General features: G+C 41.2%; 1 protein-coding gene across 9 annotated transcripts in view; it reads right to left on the bottom strand.

The window, feature by feature from the left end:
* CARMIL1 (capping protein regulator and myosin 1 linker 1) overlaps positions 1–19,064 on the bottom strand; it is a 198,152-nt gene that overhangs the window by 105,578 nt on the left and 73,510 nt on the right. For all 9 annotated transcript variants that reach the window (XM_065052981.1, XM_065052980.1, XM_065052978.1 and 6 more), the window contains 3 exons: positions 7,764–7,814; positions 3,056–3,115; positions 723–844 (listed from right to left, as the gene is read on the bottom strand). In XM_065052981.1, coding sequence (XP_064909053.1) covers positions 723–844; positions 3,056–3,115; positions 7,764–7,814 — 233 coding nt within the window. The remainder of the gene's footprint in view (positions 1–722; positions 845–3,055; positions 3,116–7,763; positions 7,815–19,064) is intronic.

Below are 19,064 nucleotides of genomic sequence, written 5' to 3' on the forward strand. Positions count from 1 at the left end.
TAATAGTAGAGCTGCATGATCTGGTAGAGAGTAACTAAGATGAGGCAAGGACAGAGTGAAGAAAGAAAACAAAATGAAGAAAAAAATACTGAGAACTGTTGCAAGACGATAAAATTCAGAGGCACGGATACGGGAGAAAACCAAAGGAAAGAGCAGTGCAGAAAAAAGCAGAACAAAAAAGCTAGAAAATCAGACATATGATCCAAGGAGCCAGTTAAACCATGGAAAGTAAATCACAAGACTGTTCAGGGCTCAGTTTTGAAGAACAAGGCTCCCTCCCAATCATGTGCATCATTTCACAAACATTGAAAGTAAACAGACCTTTCCCTCCTCTCTCAACTCAGATTTTACTTCTGGAGGAAAAAAAAATAAAAGGGGGGGAAGGGGAGGTAATGACAACAAAAAGCCAGAACCTAAGGTATACCTGAGGTTGCAGAAGCAACAAGGTAAAACGAAAACCTCAGACTCCAAATATCTGCATCACCTCTTCAAAACAAAGGCTCCCATGACCCTACAGACCATATATAGCCTCTCTGTGCCCTGCATTGTCTCCTGGTTCTGCCATACACTTGGACAGAAGCTTAGCACTTGCCTTGAGGTTTCTCTCATACCCTCAGTGCATTTCTAAGGTCAGGGTGGGGAGACCAGGAGACAAGCGGTGGTGGCTTCTCATTGTTTCTGCACAACCTGTTCCTGCTAGAGGTGGCCTAAAAGCCACTTACACTGGGGAGAGTCCAGGGAATATCTTCCTGAGGCAGGTCCCGATGTGCGCCAGCACCTCGTTCACATCCTCCGAGGACGCCATCTTCATGGAGATGCTGCATTTCTCAGTTTCCATAATCAACTATAAATAAGAGGGCATAGGGGCAAAAACTGGTTATCATATAATTCATGTCCATTTAAAAAGGAGAACATTTTGAATACCAGCCGAATGCTTTGGAAGAAATCTGTTATTCTATAAGACATTACATGACAATGCTCCAGGTAAAGTTTCTCAAAGTTGTTCTTGAATGTACAAGACCCCTGTACTCAAACTTTGCTTTTCCTAACAGTGTCCTCCTTCCCACAGGAATAAGATTTTTCAAAGGATCATGACCTCAGCTGACACTCAAAACCCAAGAACTTTTCATGGCCTTGTCCTCTTTTGAAACACGTCCCAGAACATTGGGAGAAGTGAGCGCAGCCTGACAGGGAACTATTGAACGAGCAGGGCCCACTTCCTCCAGCAAAAAGTAAAAGCCTTTAATGGTTGTGATCCTCTGGAAACGCTCTAATGCTTTGATCTATGCCATTTAAGAAAATCTTGTGGTAATATACTGTCTTGGTTCAGAGAAAGCAGTAATTCAGCTAACATAACTGTCTAGGGGATATGTGCTTCAGCTAGTGGGGAAAACAAAGCCTTTTGCAACCCATTTCTTTTATATATTGAGTGTTCAGAATCAAATCAGATTTCTGTATGACTGACACATCACAGGAAGCAATGTAATGTTTATGTCTTCTCCAATGTGAGGATCTAGCGCTGCCCAAATCATAAACTCTTTTACAAGAGGAGCTGTGCACGCACAGTAAGAAGCTTGGTCTAAATATCAGGAATAAATAAGAAGTGTAGATAGACAGTACAAGAGAGAACACTGCATAGTATGCTACAGAAGATCGTTTTTTATTGACACTGGTTCCCAGGGCTCTTCTGGTTCCCAGTTAATGTGTAGTGTCATCACCAGGACAACCTTTGAAGAGGATGTATTAGGCCAAAAGCACACCAAGAATCTTCACACCTTTTCCCAACAATTGAACCTCTACCTCAGTCTGTTGTTGTCACTCTCAAGAGAATCTTAATGAGTTAATGAGTAAGTTACTACTGTTTTTCATCATCACCAATATTAATTCCCTACATTACTCTGCCCATTTGTTCACTTCCCTTACAGTGGGAAGCCCTTCATGGCTTTCTGCGAGATGCCAAGCACCAACTACGTCCTTCAGGTATCACAGATACAAAATGCTCTTTGCAGGAAAACTGCAATAATACCACTTGCCCCACAAGCAATAATCTAGGATTCCACCTGCCTTCAGCTATAAGCCTTACTAATTTAAAACACAAATTAATGTAAACATGCAAAGCCCTATAAAATGTTTTAGGAAAATGGTACGCTAAGAGAGGCTGCTGAAAATCCCTTGTAAACCCTGCTACAACAGTGATTGTCTGTGCCTCCAGGAATAATTAGCACTAGCTACCATGGCATTTTAGTCCCTTAAACAAAGCCACAAAAACATACACAGAGTTTACTGAATGCCTCTTCATTAAAAAAGTAAACATCTGGACCTCAGGTTTTCTTCTCCTTTAAGGAAAGCTTTAAAAGCCAGGTTAAAAAGATGGCATGCTCAGTATTCAAATAAAGTGTCAGACTTTCCTGTTTTTGAAAAGCTCTTTAAAAGCCAAATACACATGAAAGACATGAAGACTTTGATACAATTGGCCTGTCAAATCTTGTCAACACGTTTATCTTATGAATAAAAAAAAAATTATTAAAAGCATTCTTCTTTTCATCACTTTCTCTTTGACATTCACTTTTTTGGGCACAGAACTTGCTGTCAAGTATATTTCACGTTGTATATAGTAATGGCACCACGAATAGTTGGAAGCAATCCATTTCTGCCTGCAATGCAAGCAGTGGCTTTGGCTTCACCATAAAGGTACACACCACAGAAGCCATTCAGGCTCCTGTGGTGATGATTATATACCAACAGCCATTGTTTTATCATCTCTAAGAAGAATATCCACTTATGAGACAAATGAAAACTTGTTCCATATTGAACTAGGAGAAACAAAAAAAAAAAAGTATTTCTTATCATCATCCCACTTGTACAACAAATTCCTAAAACTGACTCTTTAAATTCTTATCATTATTGTTAAGACCTTAAAGCAGTATGAATGTAAGAATTCAAATGTACAGTGCGCTCATCAGATGGGGACACCTGCATGTTAGAGCATTACCTTCTTGACTGGAACGGATTTAGCAACGAATAAACAAGTATCTTTTATCTAAAATACACTCACCTGACCTGGTTTACTGGACGTTACTCCTTGGATTTCCAAGTAGCTGAAAGTTAGATCTAACTGTAGTTTAAAAAGAAAAAAGTCATATTAGTGCAAACATTTTATTTTAAAAAGGACTTAAACTTCTCAATGAGGTTAAGAAAACCTTGAACAAGGTTACTGTTATTTTACATCAGTTTCTGTAATTGACACCACGTATTTGTGATCTGATTGCATTTTACACTAAAAGAACACTTACATTTGCTTGTTACAGATTCAAATGGCTATTAGAGGTTACAGGAATACCACACTGGACCATCTACTGCCAAGCTATAAGCAAATAAGCTTATAATAAAATGTATGATAAAATTTTACTGTAAAAAGCATCATTTACACAATACTCTACTGATGTGTATTCTTGTGACTGAATAATCATTAATTACAATACTTACAGCATCACATATTACTCTTTCATTAGTTACAATGATCATAGATGTAAAAAAATCTTACTACACAGAAGCTGAAGGAACATGCACCATTTTTTATATAAATAAAAATACCGTATATCTAGACAGATACATATATAGATACTTAAATATTCAAGACTGCTTTAGCATGTCTAAAAGTATGAGAGGAAATACATTAGCTTTGCCTGAGTGGGTTATTTGGACAACAGTCGGGGAAGAAGGGTGAACATACTGAATCCAAATGGAAGCTCAAAAAAAGGCAGCAAAGTCCTCTTCTCCAAGGACAAATCTAGGGCTACAGGGAGTGTGATAAAATGGGAATTCACAACTACGTGGCCAAACATCTTGACAGCCATGATATCCAAAAAGAAACAAACCTCTTGAACTGAATCATAACTACAAGGCAAGACATCAGCACCATCATTTCCTTTTATTTATCAATTAAAACCATTGTAACTGAGCAGTCTATTTGAATTGCACAGTTTCCTGTACTTTATATTATCCTAGATTCACAGTCAGGGTGCTGCCAGGCTAACTGACAAACACCACATTATTCTATTTCTGTATTTGTGGCAATGCTTTTAAAAGATGACCCTGAGTGACTCCTGGGGTGCTGAGAACCCAGGAGCAGCTCTCCAGACTCCCTCTCCATAAAGGCTGCAACAGCACAGAAGTCGGGAACGTACCAGTTTCCAACCATAAGAACCAGCTAGCAGTTTTCCAGAAAGCAGCAAGATAGTAGGGAGAGCTCCTAAATGCCAAGGTCTCACTGGCAAATCTATAAGTAGTCACGAACAGTGTTACCGCAGGATGAAGCTGCCTAAAAAATTTTAGTTAAATTAGTTATGATTTAGAATGATAAAATTTAGGGGGGTTTAATGAAACATTATCCACTCACAGCAGGAGAGACTGAAGATGTTGTTACTGTTTGTTCTTTGCTGCCTATTTTCTAAATCCTCTTGCCTTCAATTGCCCTCATGATCGCACAGCTTCACAAGATACAACCACTCCTCAGTCATTCCTGTGCAAAGTCCACTTTCCACCAAAGACCTAAATTACAGACCAAACTTGGAAGTTTTTGAAGAGTCTTCACACGCGCTTTTTCTTCATGCCTTCTACTGCAGGGGCAGAACCCTGCAGAAAATGGGCAGGTTCAGACCACAGAAATGCCACTGCAGAAGCAAGTCTGGAGAAGGCTGAGAGGGGATCTCATCAATGTTTATAAGTATCTGAAGGGTGGGTGTCAAGAGGATGGGACCAGACTCCTTTCAGTGGTACCCAGTGACAGGAGAAGGGGCAACAGGCAGAGACTGAAACACAGGAGGGACCATCTGAGCATGAGAAAAAACCTCTTTACTTTAAGGGTGCCAGAGCACTGGAACAGGCTGCCCAGAGAGGCTGTGCAGTCTCCTTCTCTGGAGACATTCAAAACCTGCCTGGACACATTCCTGTGTGATCTGCTCTGGGTGAACCTGCTTTAGCAGGTGGGTTGGACTAGATGATCTCCAGAGGTCCCTTCCAACCCCAACCACTCTGTGATTCTGTGATTGTGCAGAAGGAACCCAGGCAGGAGAGGTGGAACCAGCACAAGCTTCTCCCCAGGGCCCACACTGGCACCTCGTGTTTTACCAAGGGTAACAGATTCACTTCTCTTAAGGCCTCTTCGGTGTCTTATTTCTAAGACTGGCAATCCTTTTTGATTAGAGGACATGGGCCCATTCAGACCAGAAAGAAAACGACAACAAAAAAATCCATAACGGATATTGGAGTGAGCCAGACTGCACATACAGAAGAGAAAAGCTCTTTTTCTCTCAAATTAAACAAACATATGAGACTACCTAACGTTTGTTTATCCAAATCACAATGAAGTTTTAAGGAAAAGTTTCCATGATTGAAATCCTTCCTATTTTGCAATGTATTTACCTATTAGATTGAAGGTCCTGCTTTTGCTAACTACTTTGCATATGCAAACATAGACATATATGTACACATGATTAAAAATACTTCTCTACTCCAGAGAAAAGTTTACACAGATCCAGACTCAAGAATTCATTCTGCAGAAATCCTCTTGACTAGAATTAACAAATACCAGGAAATGTGACATCACTATAGTTCACCTTTGGTTCATTTTTCTACTTAAAAACATAGATTTACCATCCTTGCTTTGGAGCAAAACTATAGAATACGTTCTGAACATCATCTAGCTGAAGCTGTGAAATATTTTTACAGGGTCTTAAAAAGTGTAATCTCATTTATTACCTAAAATTACAAAAATCCTCTTAAAAGGCTATGAGGGACCCTGCAGTTATCATGCCAGCTAATTTAACAGTTCCTAATTTTTACAGTCAAAACTTACTGAAAGTTGGCACTAGAGATATGTTCGCAAACATGAACTACACTCCCGCAGTTATTTCATACACTTATCGATGGGCTTGATGACAGATCCAACATTTAGTAATGCTGCAATTGTGTTTTATCTAGACTGTAGCAAGAATTATTAGGGATTTAAGTACAGCATTTCTTTCCTATCAATCCACCCAGATTAGTGGAAGAGAACCGATTGGACCCGAGTGTTAAGTTATGAGGTGGCTACTGTAATATCGTTGCTCTAAGAATATTTGTGTGAATTACTATTTTAGTTAATCAACCTTTATTCCTTTTAAATTGATCATTGTTTAGTAGATACACCTCAACAGCATTGTTTAAGGAAAAGTGAAGCTTGGAATCAGATGTAGTAACAGGTCTCTCAGAACTGGCCATTTCTCAGCACACTCAATTTTGTGAGAGGTCCCTGGAGGAACAAAGTGTCTTTGCTGCATGTTCTCAGCTGCCCTGCTCGCAGTTACTGTGTGCCAGCTATACGGAAGTTCTTGAGCTCAGAAAGCTTCTGAGCAGCTTTTGAAAATATTACAGACTTCAGAAAATTGAGTAAGTTTCACTAATCCTGCTAGAAATTTCAACCATCCAAATAATTGTTTGGCTATAAAAAGTTTAATTTTGACATAAATCATGAGCAGATGCAGTTTCTTCTAATCACGCTTATTCCACTTGTTATCACTACAGTAAAAATTTTCTTAGTACAGCATAAATATTCTAGATTTCCAAGAAAATAAAAATGAGTTGAAAAATCCCATTTAATAAAAGGAGTTTTGAGACGTGTCTGTAATGCTAAACTGAAAGCACAGCTATTACTCAGTACAGCAAGCTCCAGCCTTCAAGTGCTTTTTGATGAATTACAATGGCTTTGCTATTGTTTAACAAGATCACCATCATCACCTGTCCATCATACTGCCACTGCACTGATGTCTGAGCTGTTCATCAACTGGCTCTTACATTTCTGTGCAACTACTCACCAAACCCCGGTACAAAAACAGGCTGCAAACTGCAGTGATCCAAAAGCCAACAGACAACCAAAGATAACTGTGCTGCAGGGACAGGGCAACCAGCTGAAGGAAATAAACTTCAGCAGAAATTCAAACCATCCTACCTACTAGTCAGCATCTTCATATTATAGGTAAGGGACAGTCACATTTACCAGTGACCATAACTGAAAATCTGATATTGTTCCATTTATTGATCCTGTTTCTTCTATAAAGCATGTATATGCAGATACACCCACCCATATGTATGTGTAAAACACAACAAAACAGAACATCTGCCAAATTCCCATTCACTTATTCCAAGCTGGACAAGAGATGCTCTTCCACATCAGTCATTTTCTTCCATGTGGAAATTATCTTTCTCTGCTACAGTTATTATAACTGATCATCACAGGAGCAGAAAAAATAATTCACTGGCATTGGCAAGGCAGGTTGGCAAGATGCTTTTCAAAATGAACCACAGAAATAATCAGAAAAGAGCAAAATTTAATAAAACTCAAAATAATTTCTTTCTCCAAATCAAATATATTACTTTTTGACACTAGAAACACTAAAGGGAATAACATCATCAGCTTGTTTGGACATAAACTGTCCCACTACAAAGGTCATCAGGTTCATCTCACAGTTCTTCAAGCTGCTGTTTCCAATGTAATTCTTCATCCACCTGTGTTTCTAGAAATTAAGATTCCTTTGAAACAGTATATATAAAGTGACAAATCCATTTAAGACAGACAATGGAAGCACCATTCAATACCATGCAACATACAATTCTTCAATTATTATTTTTTTAAACAGATGCATAGAACTAAAATATAGTAAATTTATGCAACTCACATTTCTATCTAATAAAACCAGATATTTACAGAAAGACAGTGGCTTTACCTTGGTGGGAATCCGAGATGTTAAAAGAAACGCCCGACATGATGCCAACACCTATTGAAAAAAAAGAACACAATCTGTATGATATATTTAATTTATCAGGATATTATTAAAGAGTATTTTTCACAAAATTCCTGAAAACAGAGGGAAAAAGCCTCTAGTAGAGTGAGAGTTGATTCCATTTGCTGTCATATACTGAAGAAAGCAAAACTGAGCTAAGATCCAGTAGAGCACAGTGACGAGACTCCTGCAATCCAATCAGCTACAAACTGGTTAGTACAGCATCAAACTGAAAAAAAATTATTTAATCAATCTCTCAAGAACATCTAATAGCAATTTCAGTGACATTTTAAAAAGAAGCAAAGATAAGAAGTCCTACCAGAAACATATGATGTACTTAAATATTACCAAAAAATGCACGATAAACATATTATTAGTAATACGAGAAATCATAAGCAGTCATTTTCTTTTGGACACACTTGGTGCATTTCTAGAGTAACAGTGCGAAGACTTCTCATTGACACCACCCGCAACCCTCCTCCAGCAAGGACAATGGAAAAAACAGGATTAGATTAGTGAGAACAGTGACTCCGGGGAGAAAACACAACGAAAAAAAGTATTTCGGAAGCTATTGCCAATCAAAATATAACAACATATAAAACCACCACTCCAATCTACAGTAGCATGTCAGACATTTTATGCTTTGCACGAGGAATGGCTGATTTTGCAAAACTAGTGTATTGCTTTTTTAATTACCTGCCCATGGAATTAGCTACTACTGTACTACTGTGCTGTACTACTGTACATCTCTTTCCAGTCAAAAAACTCAAATGAACTTAATTCAAACATCTGGATCCAAATCCTGCAGAGCTTTTCACACAGCTGGGACCTCCTAAACCCAGTTCTGCTCGGTAAGTATCCAAGTGAGCAGGTTGACACAAGATGTGTTCCTCAGTTGGAGAGGGAGAACCAGCTTGAGAAGGGAATGGAGCACCAAGCTCCGGACCTGTTCAAACACTTCAGAGATGGGATTTGTGGTACCTCAGCTGAACCACACCTTGCTAAAACCTGAGAGTATGAATGCTGTGCTAGTGTGGGATGTTAACAGAGTGTTTCAGGGTTGATGTGATTAGACCTAGTCACAGAATCATGGAATGTCCTGAGTTGGATAGGACCCACAAGGATCATCAAGTTCAATCCCTGTCCCTGCATATGACAACCCCACAGTTCACACCATGTGTCTGAGGGCGTTGTCCAGTCTCTTCTTGAACACTGTCAGGCTTGGGGCCGTGACACCTCCCTGGGGAGCCTGTTCCTCCCTGGCTCTAGGGAAGCCCTCACAGTGGGTGCACATCCCTCTCCTGGGAGCCTCTGGGGAGGGTCACGCACCCTTAGTCACACCTCTGTGTGCTCACAAGAAAAGTTTTGCTATCAGAGTGCCCCTCTTACCCAGCATCACAGCACCCACAAACAAGTTGCCCAGCTCCGAAGAGGGGTAGGTGACCAGGCACCCTCCCTGGGGATCTTATCAATGCTCACAAATATCTGAAGGGTGGATGTCAAGAGAATGGGACCAGATTCTTTTCAGTAGTGCCCAAAAACAAGATGAGGGGCAGTGGGCACAGACTGAAACACAGGAGGGTCCATCTGAATATGAGAAACTTCTTTACTTTGAGGGTGCCAGAGCACTGGAACAGGCTGCCCAGAGAGGTTGTGGAGTCTCCTTCTCTGGAGACATTCAAACCCACCTGGACACATTCCTGTGAGATCTGCTCTGGGTGAACCTGCTTTAGCAGGTGGCTTGGACTAGATGATCTCTAGAGGTCCCTTCCAACCCCAACCATTCTGTGATTCTGTGATCAGCACCACCTGCAAAATGCCTTCAGAGTCAAAGGTAAAGCAGTTGCAACAGCTTCTCCTGATCTGCTTCTGGTCACCACATCTCAGGTGAGACAGTCAGGGGAAAAGACAGCTTTGGAAGAGCTGTTTTCCATATTTGTCTTATAGGTACTGGCCTACAACATCAGAGAGATCAGTGTTCCTGTGTTTGCCACCACATTGGGACAGCTGGCTACAGGAAAATCATGTCACAGTCATGCTACAAAACATGGGGTTCAAGCTACTTTATCAGCATTGACAGGGTCCTTCAAACGTGATTACAGTACACATGAGCAGTCCAAATAACAAAGTTAAATGCAAACCAGGTAGCTAGAAAACTGTAACACACTTATGTCAGAAAAGGATGTTCTAACAGAGCACGTCAGCGTCAGTGTACATTCTGTGGTAGAGGTACCAGTGCTCCCAAAGTGATCTAAAACCAACCACTTCCCTTCAGAAGATGCATTTACATACAAAGGAGAGGACTGCTGTCAGGTGATACCCTCCATTCAGCCAGTAGAGAAAGTACTCTTGAGCAATAAGATGGTACAAAAAAGCCTGAGCCCTCTAATCCAATAACACGGAGGTTTCTACAGTTTTCACAGTTAAGACTTGTCACAAACAGAGAGGAGTTCGTTTTTTACATAAAGTCAGTTGAAGGCAAAGTCAATTATTACTGCAAAATTAATGTCCCATCTTGACATGAGCATTTTTTTTTTTTGACAATGGCAGAATTGGCCAAGAGAAGGCTTGGCATTTATCGCAATTTCAGCTGCTAAAATCCATGAGCATGTATCATGACCTTTGACAGGATCAGCCTTAGTTTACTGCCTTCTGATTATTTTTTTTCAAAATTTCATGCCACATTTGCATTTTAACATCACCATTTTTGTTCACCTTTAACAACACAGTAGCCTCTACCCCAAATCAACTTAAGATTTGTTGGATAAGCTGCAGTACATGACCAGTTTTCAGTGACCTCCTTCTCCTCGATAAGGCTGCAGCGCATAAGCAAATAATGGCTATTAAGACACCGGCTCACTCACGTCTCTGTCAATAGGTTGTTAGTACTTGCAAGGGCAACGGAAAATATAACATAGACTACTTAAAACAAGGCATCACTCTATTCCTTTCCTTGTGAAATATGATGCTGGTTTTAAAGGCAGAGGCACCGGAGGTGGTTTCACACTTCAAGTCCCCTTTCAAGCACAGAGCTATGCTTGTGAAGGAAGCCCCGGGTCTCTGTTGCATTCCTCTGACATGAATAATGAGTATGTGCTTAATTGCACAACTCTCTGGAGCTTTCAGAAGTATCCAGGACTGCTGGGGTTTATGAACAGGCAGATTCTAGATTTCCTGGAGTTTTTAATTTCTTCATACAAAGAAACCAAAAAGCAAAACTAGCCACCAGATACTCTCTGGAAGTTCTTAAGCATCTTACAGAGAAGATTCTTACAGCATTACAGTTACTTTGTGCCCAAGGAACCTTGAGTACAGGAGGAGGTGTGCCATGGTCAAAGCCACTTTAAAAAACAGAGATTCAGAGAATCTGAGCCTTGTCCAGGGACTGCTCTGAACAAAGCGCTCCCTCCCTCACAACCCGTCAGGAACACTGGGCACAGGGTATACATAACCTACCTTACCTTCTGGTAAGAAAACGTTCACATGTTCAGCTCAACAAGTCACAGCCCCGCTCCTCCATAACCATTTTGTGCAGTCCCAAGTGTCGTTCAATCATTAATAACATCAAAAGATCTCATCAACAGATAACACATGCAGGATAAAGAACGAGACTCAGGAGCAGGTTCATTAACACACCTGTAAGCCAAAAGGTTTGCAAGCGACTGATGTGAAGGCAGCAAGCACATTCAGGTGAATTTTATACGAGGTACATAACGTAGCTGCTACTGCACGGAAGGCGCAATGACAATCAAGGAGAATTATATTGAGTTTGCAGTAGCTTCAGTCTGTCTTCCTACTCTGCCATTTTTCAAGCACAAAATGGGATTATCATTTGAATGTTAAATGACTCCTACTCACACACAGATACCCAAGCTGATGATTTCTTAACATTTTCGTGACTCTAAATTCCATGACACTCTCCACATTGCTCCCAATGTATAGGAATCAAGTTTAAATTTGGAAATTAATTTGGAAATGTTCACCAAAAACATATTCTGCAAATTATTTCTCCAGAGACTCATGGCCTACAAGGCCATCTTCTATTTACCAGAATAAATAATTTGTTTCAGTAAATAAAATCAATTTGAACACAGATTATCAGTGAGTTCAACAAAACATAAACATACAGATGAATTTTGTGATTTACTGTCAAATCCTAGCCTTAATACCCACTTAAGCACTGTAAGTTAAATTAACAGGGCTGCACTGAGTCAACCCAGCCACCCTACCTGGCAGTCACTCTTGGGAAGATCATTAGAGCAACGCAGTTCCGTGCTAATTGCATCTATTTTGCCAGGCAGACCACAAGCCACCTTATCTATATTTAAAGTGGTTTCAAATTCACAAGCAAATGAAAGAAATCTTCAAAAAATTGCTACTACCCTTTCGAAAATGCCCAGGAATAAAGAGTTCTTGAAAATATAGGGAGGGTACATAGCTTCGTGATGAAATATAAAACAAAATAAAAGCACCCCAGCACTTCATGGGCCCCAGGAAGTTACATGATGTTCACTGCACTCACTAGCACGTATATTTTGAAAGTTCCTTCTGCTGGTTTCCTTTTGGATTAACCAAAAGGTTTTCTCTTGCTGAAAACATTGATATGGATATATACATATATACATAAAAGCTCAATGCTTTTTTGATCAACTGTTGCAGCTTTACCTCTTAAAATACACCCTCCGATCCTCTCCTTCCACTTCAGTTTCTTCTCCTTCCAGCATTTACCATTTTGTCAGCATCAAACTGCTTCTGTCTCCTCCATTACAATTTACTTGAGGAAAGAAGCATTTATAACAGGTTTTCTTATTTAGATATACAACATTTTGAGAATTCTTTGAAGTCCAAAAGACAATCGCTTTTCTTTATACACCTCTTAGTTACACCAGCCCTGTTTTTATAATTATTCACTATCACTGTTATTCCAAATATCATTATTATTTTTTAAGTTTTTGTACTTATTAGTTGCTTTGTAATTTCTATCATAAGCTTTCCATTACTCCACTGATGCAATATCTAACGTACACAAAATAACATGAGGTAAAGCAGCAGCACTAATATAGTTTTTGTTTTGTTAACATGCAGATGAATCGATACACGTTAGAGCATCCAGTCTCTCTCGGTCCCTGTAGGATCGACCGTTCATTTCCTGGGTCGCATGCCTGATGTTGCAAATGCTCCATCCTGAAGCGACTGGAGTTCGATTAGATAAAAGGCCCCTTTCAGCACCAAGTTAGAGATATTAGAGCTGGTTTCGAGCATGGCAGAGTCTGTTAAAAGCACTGAGCCCCCCTACACAAAGAGGCTAGCTGGCATCCCAGAGGTCTTTCTGGAGGGTTAATTAGCTCAGGCGCAACAGGGACACGTATGCTGCTTCTGAAATGGTGGTGTCACTTGGCATACTGTGGGTTTCTCTGCAGAGCACTGACAGCAGCAAAGCAGCCCAGTGCAGCCCTGACCAAAGGGCATCACCACCACCTTCACCCGCAACCCCCTCAGTTATCCAAGGCTGAATTTCACAGAATCATAAAATCATAGAATGTCCTGAGTTGGAAGGGAACCACAAGGATCATCGAGTCCAACTCCTGTCCCTGCATGTGACAACCCCACAATTCACACCATGTGTCTGAGGGCCTTGTCCAGTCTCTTCTTGAACACTGTCAGACTTGGGGCCGTGACACCTCCCTGGGGAGCCTGTTCCAGTGCTCCACCACCCTCTGGGTGAAGAACCTTTTCCTCATGTCCAACCTCAACCTCCCCTGGCACATCTTCCTCACATTCCCTCGGGTTCTGTCACCGGTCACCAGAGAGAAGAGCTCAGCGTCTGCCCCTCCTCCTCCCCTTGTGAGGAACCTGTAGCCTCCATGAGGTCTCACCACAGTCTCCTCCAGTCTGAACAGACCAAGTGACTTTAGTAGCTTCTCATATGGCTTCCCATATTGACCTTGCCGATTTGGTCTTGGCTACTTTTAAAGTGTCATCTATGATAAAACCATTGACAAACTTATTCACTCATGTTCTAAATGCCTCCTTATTTATCCACCAACGCTAACACAGTCTTTTGTAGCTTGGCACATCCTCCGGGAAAGGGTTAGAGCAATACAGTTCTTGGCATTCACATACAAAAACCAGAATTCCTCCCTCCCTGAGCTGACCTTAGCCAAGTTGAACACATTCCCAGGCTTGACTTAGTCGCCGGAGCCTGTACAGCCAAATGCCTACACAAAACACACCCCTCAGCAGTGAGGGAAGCTCTTATCTGCATCAGAACGGTTCTCTCCTGCCCAAGAGGGGAGCAAGTTCTGCAGGACTAGTTTCTTTGTGATCATTTCTGAAGTCAAACACAGATTCCTCAACAATGTCCCCTCACTGGACCTGTGGACAGAGAGCCTGCCTGTGTTGGCCCTGCCAGCAGCACGCTGTGCAGAGCACGGCTTTTCACTCAGCCTTACTGCTGTCCTACCGCATCAAAAACTCAAACCTCATCTGTTACAGGCCTCCATTTCCCACATTTTCTGGATGGAAAAAGGTGGTATAGGGAAAAGTTTTTTAATTGAAATGAGTTTTTACAAAAAAACAGTTGGATCATATATCAGAACTGCTGGCAGTAAATCTGTGTTTCAAGAGAAGCGAAGCACTTTTCAAATCAATTTACTGAACAAGACAGGGGACACCACAAGATGGCACAACGGAGTGCTGCATTCAAATTTCCCTTTCTAAATTAGAGAGGATCCTTCTAATAGAAACACTTATTTAGCTATAGGAGAGCTGTTCCAATAATTAGAAGTTTCCCTTTCAGAGGTAACAATGAAGAAGCCCTCCCTGAATGATAGTTAATAAAAAGTAACCTCATTTTAAAACTGACAAAAACATGCCTAAAACAAAAGGGCAAAATGAAGTGGCAAGGCTCAAAAGAGAAGCTCGGAGACAACGGCTCCTAATTCTGGTGTGGCTTGGAGGTTTATCAGAAAATTAAAACAAAATTTCTTGCCTACACCAAATCTGTTCATTAACTCTTACAACAGCTAAAACTATCACCTTTGAGCAGTGTCCCAGCCCTGTGAACTGTTTTGTTTGTAAAGGAAGAATGAATACAATTTTGCTGCTTTAATGCCCAGAGCACAAACAAATATGAACAATTGCTATAATTGTGTCTGCAATGTGCAAACGGCCCAACTACTCCAGTAAAGGTGGGATTTCAGAAGATGCTGAGATGGGTTTCCCCTTTGGCCAGACACTGCCAATGGCAGCATCAGGAGCCTTGGTCACCCCAACATGCAGCTCTTGTCACCTGAAGAAGCTTGTGTTATGGTCACCAGTGGTGCAGACTGGGATTCCCTTTATTCAGAGACTGTACTCACACCCAACCATTTTGTATCGCAACCTATCATTTCCATTAACCGCAGAGCTGCTTGCGGAAGAGCAGCCACCTCTTCTGTATGCACACAGAGCTCCCTTGTTCTTGCAGCCAGTCCGTCACAGAACAGATTTTCATGGCTTTGTGAGAGATGTCCAACACAGAGCGCTTAAGCAGAGGCAGCCCCCAGCAGGCTGCAAAACTTCCTCACTGTTCCTCTCACCACTGCACAATTCCCAACAACAAAAAATCCTACTGCTGTAAAGCACTGAATACCAGAAAACCCAACTACTGTGTTATTTAAGCCTGCTCTGAGCTGTAAAAATAAGAAACAGAGAGCAGCAGCATTTCACTAAGTCCCCTCTATGGCGCTGGACCCCACATACGTTCATTTGTAACTCATCGATGAGGCATATAACCCCAAAGGGATTTCTCCTTTCTCTGCATCTATGTTACACATAAATAGGTCACTAGTATCCACCTTTATTTCAGATTTTTTCCCACTTTCTCTTCTGTATACAGATCTTCCACAGACACACTACTCCAATTCAGGTTACAAGGCACCACAGCAGGACACCTTCCCCACGTCCCAGCATCTTACAATGTTCAAGCTCCCGATACTAAGCTAAATAGTAGGTTGAAAACATTCAGTTGACTTGTAATTTCAAAGGCCCTGGACTCCAGCATCTTCTGGGCAATGATTTTTTATGCTCTTGCATTACTTCTCTCCATCATAAAAAGAAAGAACGGGCACCCTTTAGAAAAACCCTCCCACTACCTACGTCTAGTGTTGATAGTAAGAACCATCCAAACACATTCCTTCTTCCTACGTGGATTTTCTTCCTGCATTTACAAATCACAGGTAAGACTGGAAGTATTTTGATGTGCTGCATATGACATCGTTTCTATGCAGAAGCAGCTGGAAACAGATTTTGCTATTGCAGTGCTTTTCTTCTTCTTTAATTGCGAAATTTTTAATCTGGCATTTCTAAGTGATGAAGTGTTCCTTGGTGAGAAAGTTGCTCTTTTGTAAGTATGTCAGATGCAACCATAATGCAAAATTTTAAAGACAGGAAAACAAAAAAAACTTCAGGGACAGAGGAAACACAATTTGATCCATAATGCAAGTATTTTACAAAAAAACCTTTCTACAACCATTCATATTTGCTCTTAGTTATCAACAATTAAATAAAGACTGAATTAGTAAAGTGCAATTCCGTTAGCTCCACTTAATATTAAAATAAAATAAATAAGCACAGTAAAACAATTTTCCTCAATATTCACTGCCATAAACCACGGTCTCAATAATATTGACCCTTGACAGCCCTGAGAGCTAAGGGCCATATGCCTTTCCATGGCATATAGAAATGGAAACACAACCCAAATCAATAGGAGGAGAGTTATGAAATCCTCTAAGCCAAGGTAGCTTTTGCCCAAAGAAACCACTGTTACAGATGGAAGACAAAACCCTCTTTCTCATTAGGTCCAGACAGAATTACTTGAGATCTGCCCTTCTACATCACTTTGGAAGCATCACTGCAGCCTTCAGGTGTACTATGATTTCTGTTTTCTCCTTTACTTCCCCACAGAACCCTTTTTCCACCTCTGTCATCTATAAATTACAAAGCACATGCTGGAACTAAAACAACTGTGACATCCGCTCCATCCCTAATGACCTGAGATATGCTGCAAGTCTTCATCTTTTTATGTTACATTCTGGTATCTTAAGATCAATCGATCTTTCATGAGAGGACTGGTGCTTAAGTGTTGGAACCAGCCACTTGGCCATTTAAAATCCTTAAAAGACACCACTATACTCCCAACCCCTGAACTTGGATATTCTGTGTGATTATTTTACATTTTATAAGATGATCTTCTTTATAGATGTTTTATTCCTAGAGTATCACATTTCCCCTCTGCTAAAGAAGTATTTTCTTTCAGAGCTTTAAAACACCTTCCAAAAATGGGAAGAAGCTAATTCCTCCCCTGTCCCTGCACAAGGACGGATAAAATGTGCAGGGAAAGGGAGGTCCCTTCCAGTATGGGCTTTCCCACAGCTCCTATACTTTAAACGTTGGGAGCTGAAGATGGCCAAGGCTTCCTCTCTTGGCTTAACCAGTGCTGACCACCCATTCACCAGCTCAGCTGATCAGCAGTTAGCATCTCCTGAGAAAAATCACACCAAAGCTTCTCCGTCAGGCACTTTCCTCTTACAGCCAGGACAGCCAAATAACCAAGGTGTGAACAAGGTGCCCACTCCCCCATCATGCAAGTGGATTTCTTTCTTACGAAACTCCGCACCAGACATTAAATCCCAGCTCACTGTCCCTCCCCCTGCTCCCACTCTGTATCCAGCGCAGGGAGAGATGGGGGCAGGAAACCTGGAGGCGAGGCCGGCTTGGGGCAGTGAAACAGCTGACTGCAACTCGCTTCCCCTTAGACAGAAATTCAGGAATTGCCACATTCCAGGAAAGCAATTTTGCCTTCAGCAGCCTGAACAAAAACAAATACTTGCAGTTTCACCCCACTCCCAGCACGCACACACGCTGTCTTCTCTGCCTAAGTCGTCCAAGCCGCACACACTGGGCAAAAACGCTAAGTAACCATTGATGGAGGGTTATTATTATTTATGCTGATTTTTGAAAGTCCTGTGATGTCAATTATCTCTTGCTGTTCATTATTTAAAATGAATATGCTCCTGTCTGATATAAAAGCTTCGTATTTTCTGGTTTTGTGAGGAATCTTATTTATATGTATCACACTAACATTACCTGTTTTACTTGTATAGCTTATAGAGTATATTAACCCGCATGTAAAAATGAAATATCCCTATTTATCAGAGCATAACAGCAGTTTCTAACAGCCAAATGGAAATTAAACTCCCCCAAAATGGCAGAAACCAAGAAATAATTTTGGTCTTCAAACTGACCTAAATATAACAACTGTTACACTTGTTGCTTAACACTCAGTAACTAAGTCAGCTCCTAGCTATACAGAAGACACTAGCTGTTTGTAACTAACTTTGCCCCTGAAAAATTGAAAAAAAACCCATCAGCTTGCTTCCTCAAAAAGCCATCATGAGAACCTGATGCTAAGGTCTTCTAAGGCAAACAGTTGCTCTGAAAATTTTGCGGGTGATTTAGGTTTTGTAAGCACTGAGCCACAAGCTTGATGCTGCTTCATAATTGTTCATTTCAGAACACAAGAGTCTCAGAGAAGAAGAGAGCTTTTAAAAGTTTACTTTACTACTGTGAACTTGAACAACTGATTCAGCTTGACAGTTCAAGCTACAAAAGTATAAAGCTAACTAGATCCTCCTGGGCTTTATCATTTTATCTAGAATCATTATATACAAGCTCTTCAATTTGCAGACCCTCTTTAATTTTTGCTGTGGAGGCACAGTCAGACAAAAAGGAAACTAAACATGAGAACAGCCTTTGTGCTGGTAGGTCTGAAGGCAACTCTTTGCCAGGTTCTCCAGCTTGCCAAGCCTTTCCCCTTGCTCGTTCTGAGAGTGCCTGAGCTCTTCTGCAGACCAAGCAAGGCCACTCTCCAGATGATTTTGCTGAGGTACATGAGGGGTTGGTGGAGCAGGGTGAGGAGCAGCAGAGCTGGTGAGGCTGAGCAGCCGGAGCAGCCCCTGGGGACTGGCAGCACAGTTCCCCCCTCCTCGGGAGCTGTCAGATTGGCTTCCTGTGAACCAGGCTGCAATACCAAGAGGCCACTCTGACACACACCCTAAACATCACAGAATGTCCTGAGTTGGAAGGGAACCACAGAGACCATGGAGTCCAACTCCTGTCCCTGCATGTGACAACCCCACAGTTCACACCATGTGTCTGAGGGTGTTGTCCAGTCTCTTCTTGAACACTGTCAGGCTTGGGGCC

Source organism: Columba livia, chromosome 2 (genome assembly GCF_036013475.1).
Source record: "Columba livia isolate bColLiv1 breed racing homer chromosome 2, bColLiv1.pat.W.v2, whole genome shotgun sequence".
In the NCBI taxonomy this organism is placed as follows: Eukaryota; Metazoa; Chordata; class Aves; order Columbiformes; family Columbidae; genus Columba; species Columba livia.